General features: G+C 57.5%; 1 protein-coding gene across 1 annotated transcript in view; it reads left to right on the top strand.

Annotated features, from left to right (window-relative positions):
• Positions 1-400: 400 nt before the first annotated feature.
• STARD7 (StAR-related lipid transfer (START) domain containing 7) overlaps positions 401-1,108 on the top strand; it is a gene marked incomplete at both ends in the record, with an annotated part of 2,352 nt that continues 1,644 nt past the window's right edge. The window contains 2 exons of the mRNA XM_009710027.1: positions 401-552; positions 838-887. Of these exons, the coding sequence (XP_009708329.1) occupies positions 401-552; positions 838-887 (202 nt within the window). The remainder of the gene's footprint in view (positions 553-837; positions 888-1,108) is intronic.

Below are 1,108 nucleotides of genomic sequence, written 5' to 3'. Positions count from 1 at the left end.
GGGCCGCCTGCCTTCGGGACTCCCCAGCAGCCGCACTCCTCCCCAGACTAGATTTCCACCCTGCCAGACGATGTGGGAAGCCCCCCCTGAACACAGCACGCCGCAATTTTTCAATGCTGTATGATATATACAGGCACCTGGGACAAAAGAAAAAGGCTGCAGGGCTGGGGTTTTCCATGCCCAGCAGGAGAGGAGACCCCAGGCTGCTCTTCCCACACCAAAAACCCTTTAGGTGAAGCCTGGACCGTGCTGGGAAGGTTTTTGCCGGTCTTGTGGGGCTCCGTCTGTAGCAGAAAGGCCCCAACGAGGCTTTGGTTACCAACTGGTATTTTGGTTTTCGTCTTCCCCCAGGTCTGCCCAGGAGATGAAGCACATGGAGAACATGTCCAGCCTGTTACAGGGCGGCAGCCCGGGCGAGTACCAGCGGCCAGATCTCAAATCGGGACGAGAGGCGGGCTCCCGGGGAGCAGCCCGGGGAGATGATCATGGACAAGAAACACTTCAAGCTCTGGCGGCGGCCGATCGAGGGCACCCACCTATACCAGTACCGAGGTAACGGTGCACCCCGTACCCCGCCTGTCGCTTGTTTTTCCTGCGCCGAGTCCTCAGGGTGGGGGATGCCTCCTGCGTCCCACCTAGCCTGTCCTTGTAGGAAAGAGGAAAAAATGGGAATTGTCATCTTTGCGTCCCTCTCTGCAGGTCCTACCCTCCCCTTAGCCCTGGGGAGGGGTCCCAGCCCTGCCACCTGCCTTAGAAAATGCCTTTTCCTGTTAATCTTCCCGCACTGAGATGAAGACGTGTTTGTGCCCGGGACTGAAAACTTTCTCTTTCCCGCAGTGTTTGGGTCGTACACAGATGTGACTCCCAGGCAGTTCTTCAATGTCCAGGTGAGCGAGCGCCTTTGAAACCTGAGTGTGGCCCGTTAGAACTAACGCACAGCCTCTGCCAGAGGGGTGGGGGGCGAAACAGTGAATATTCCCGTCTCTTTATACCCCTTACGTGATCTAGAGCCGATCCCGATATAGATCAGAAGCAGGGCGAGTTATCCCGTGCCATCATCGGGTTTTTCTGCCCGTGCCTGCTGGAAATGCAGGATCGGCAGGTGCGG

This window comes from Cariama cristata, unplaced genomic scaffold (genome assembly GCF_000690535.1).
Source record: "Cariama cristata isolate BGI_N322 unplaced genomic scaffold, ASM69053v1 scaffold35081, whole genome shotgun sequence".
In the NCBI taxonomy this organism is placed as follows: Eukaryota; Metazoa; Chordata; class Aves; order Cariamiformes; family Cariamidae; genus Cariama; species Cariama cristata.
Note: the sequence above shows the minus strand (reverse complement) of the source record. Positions and strands in the feature narration are given on the sequence as shown.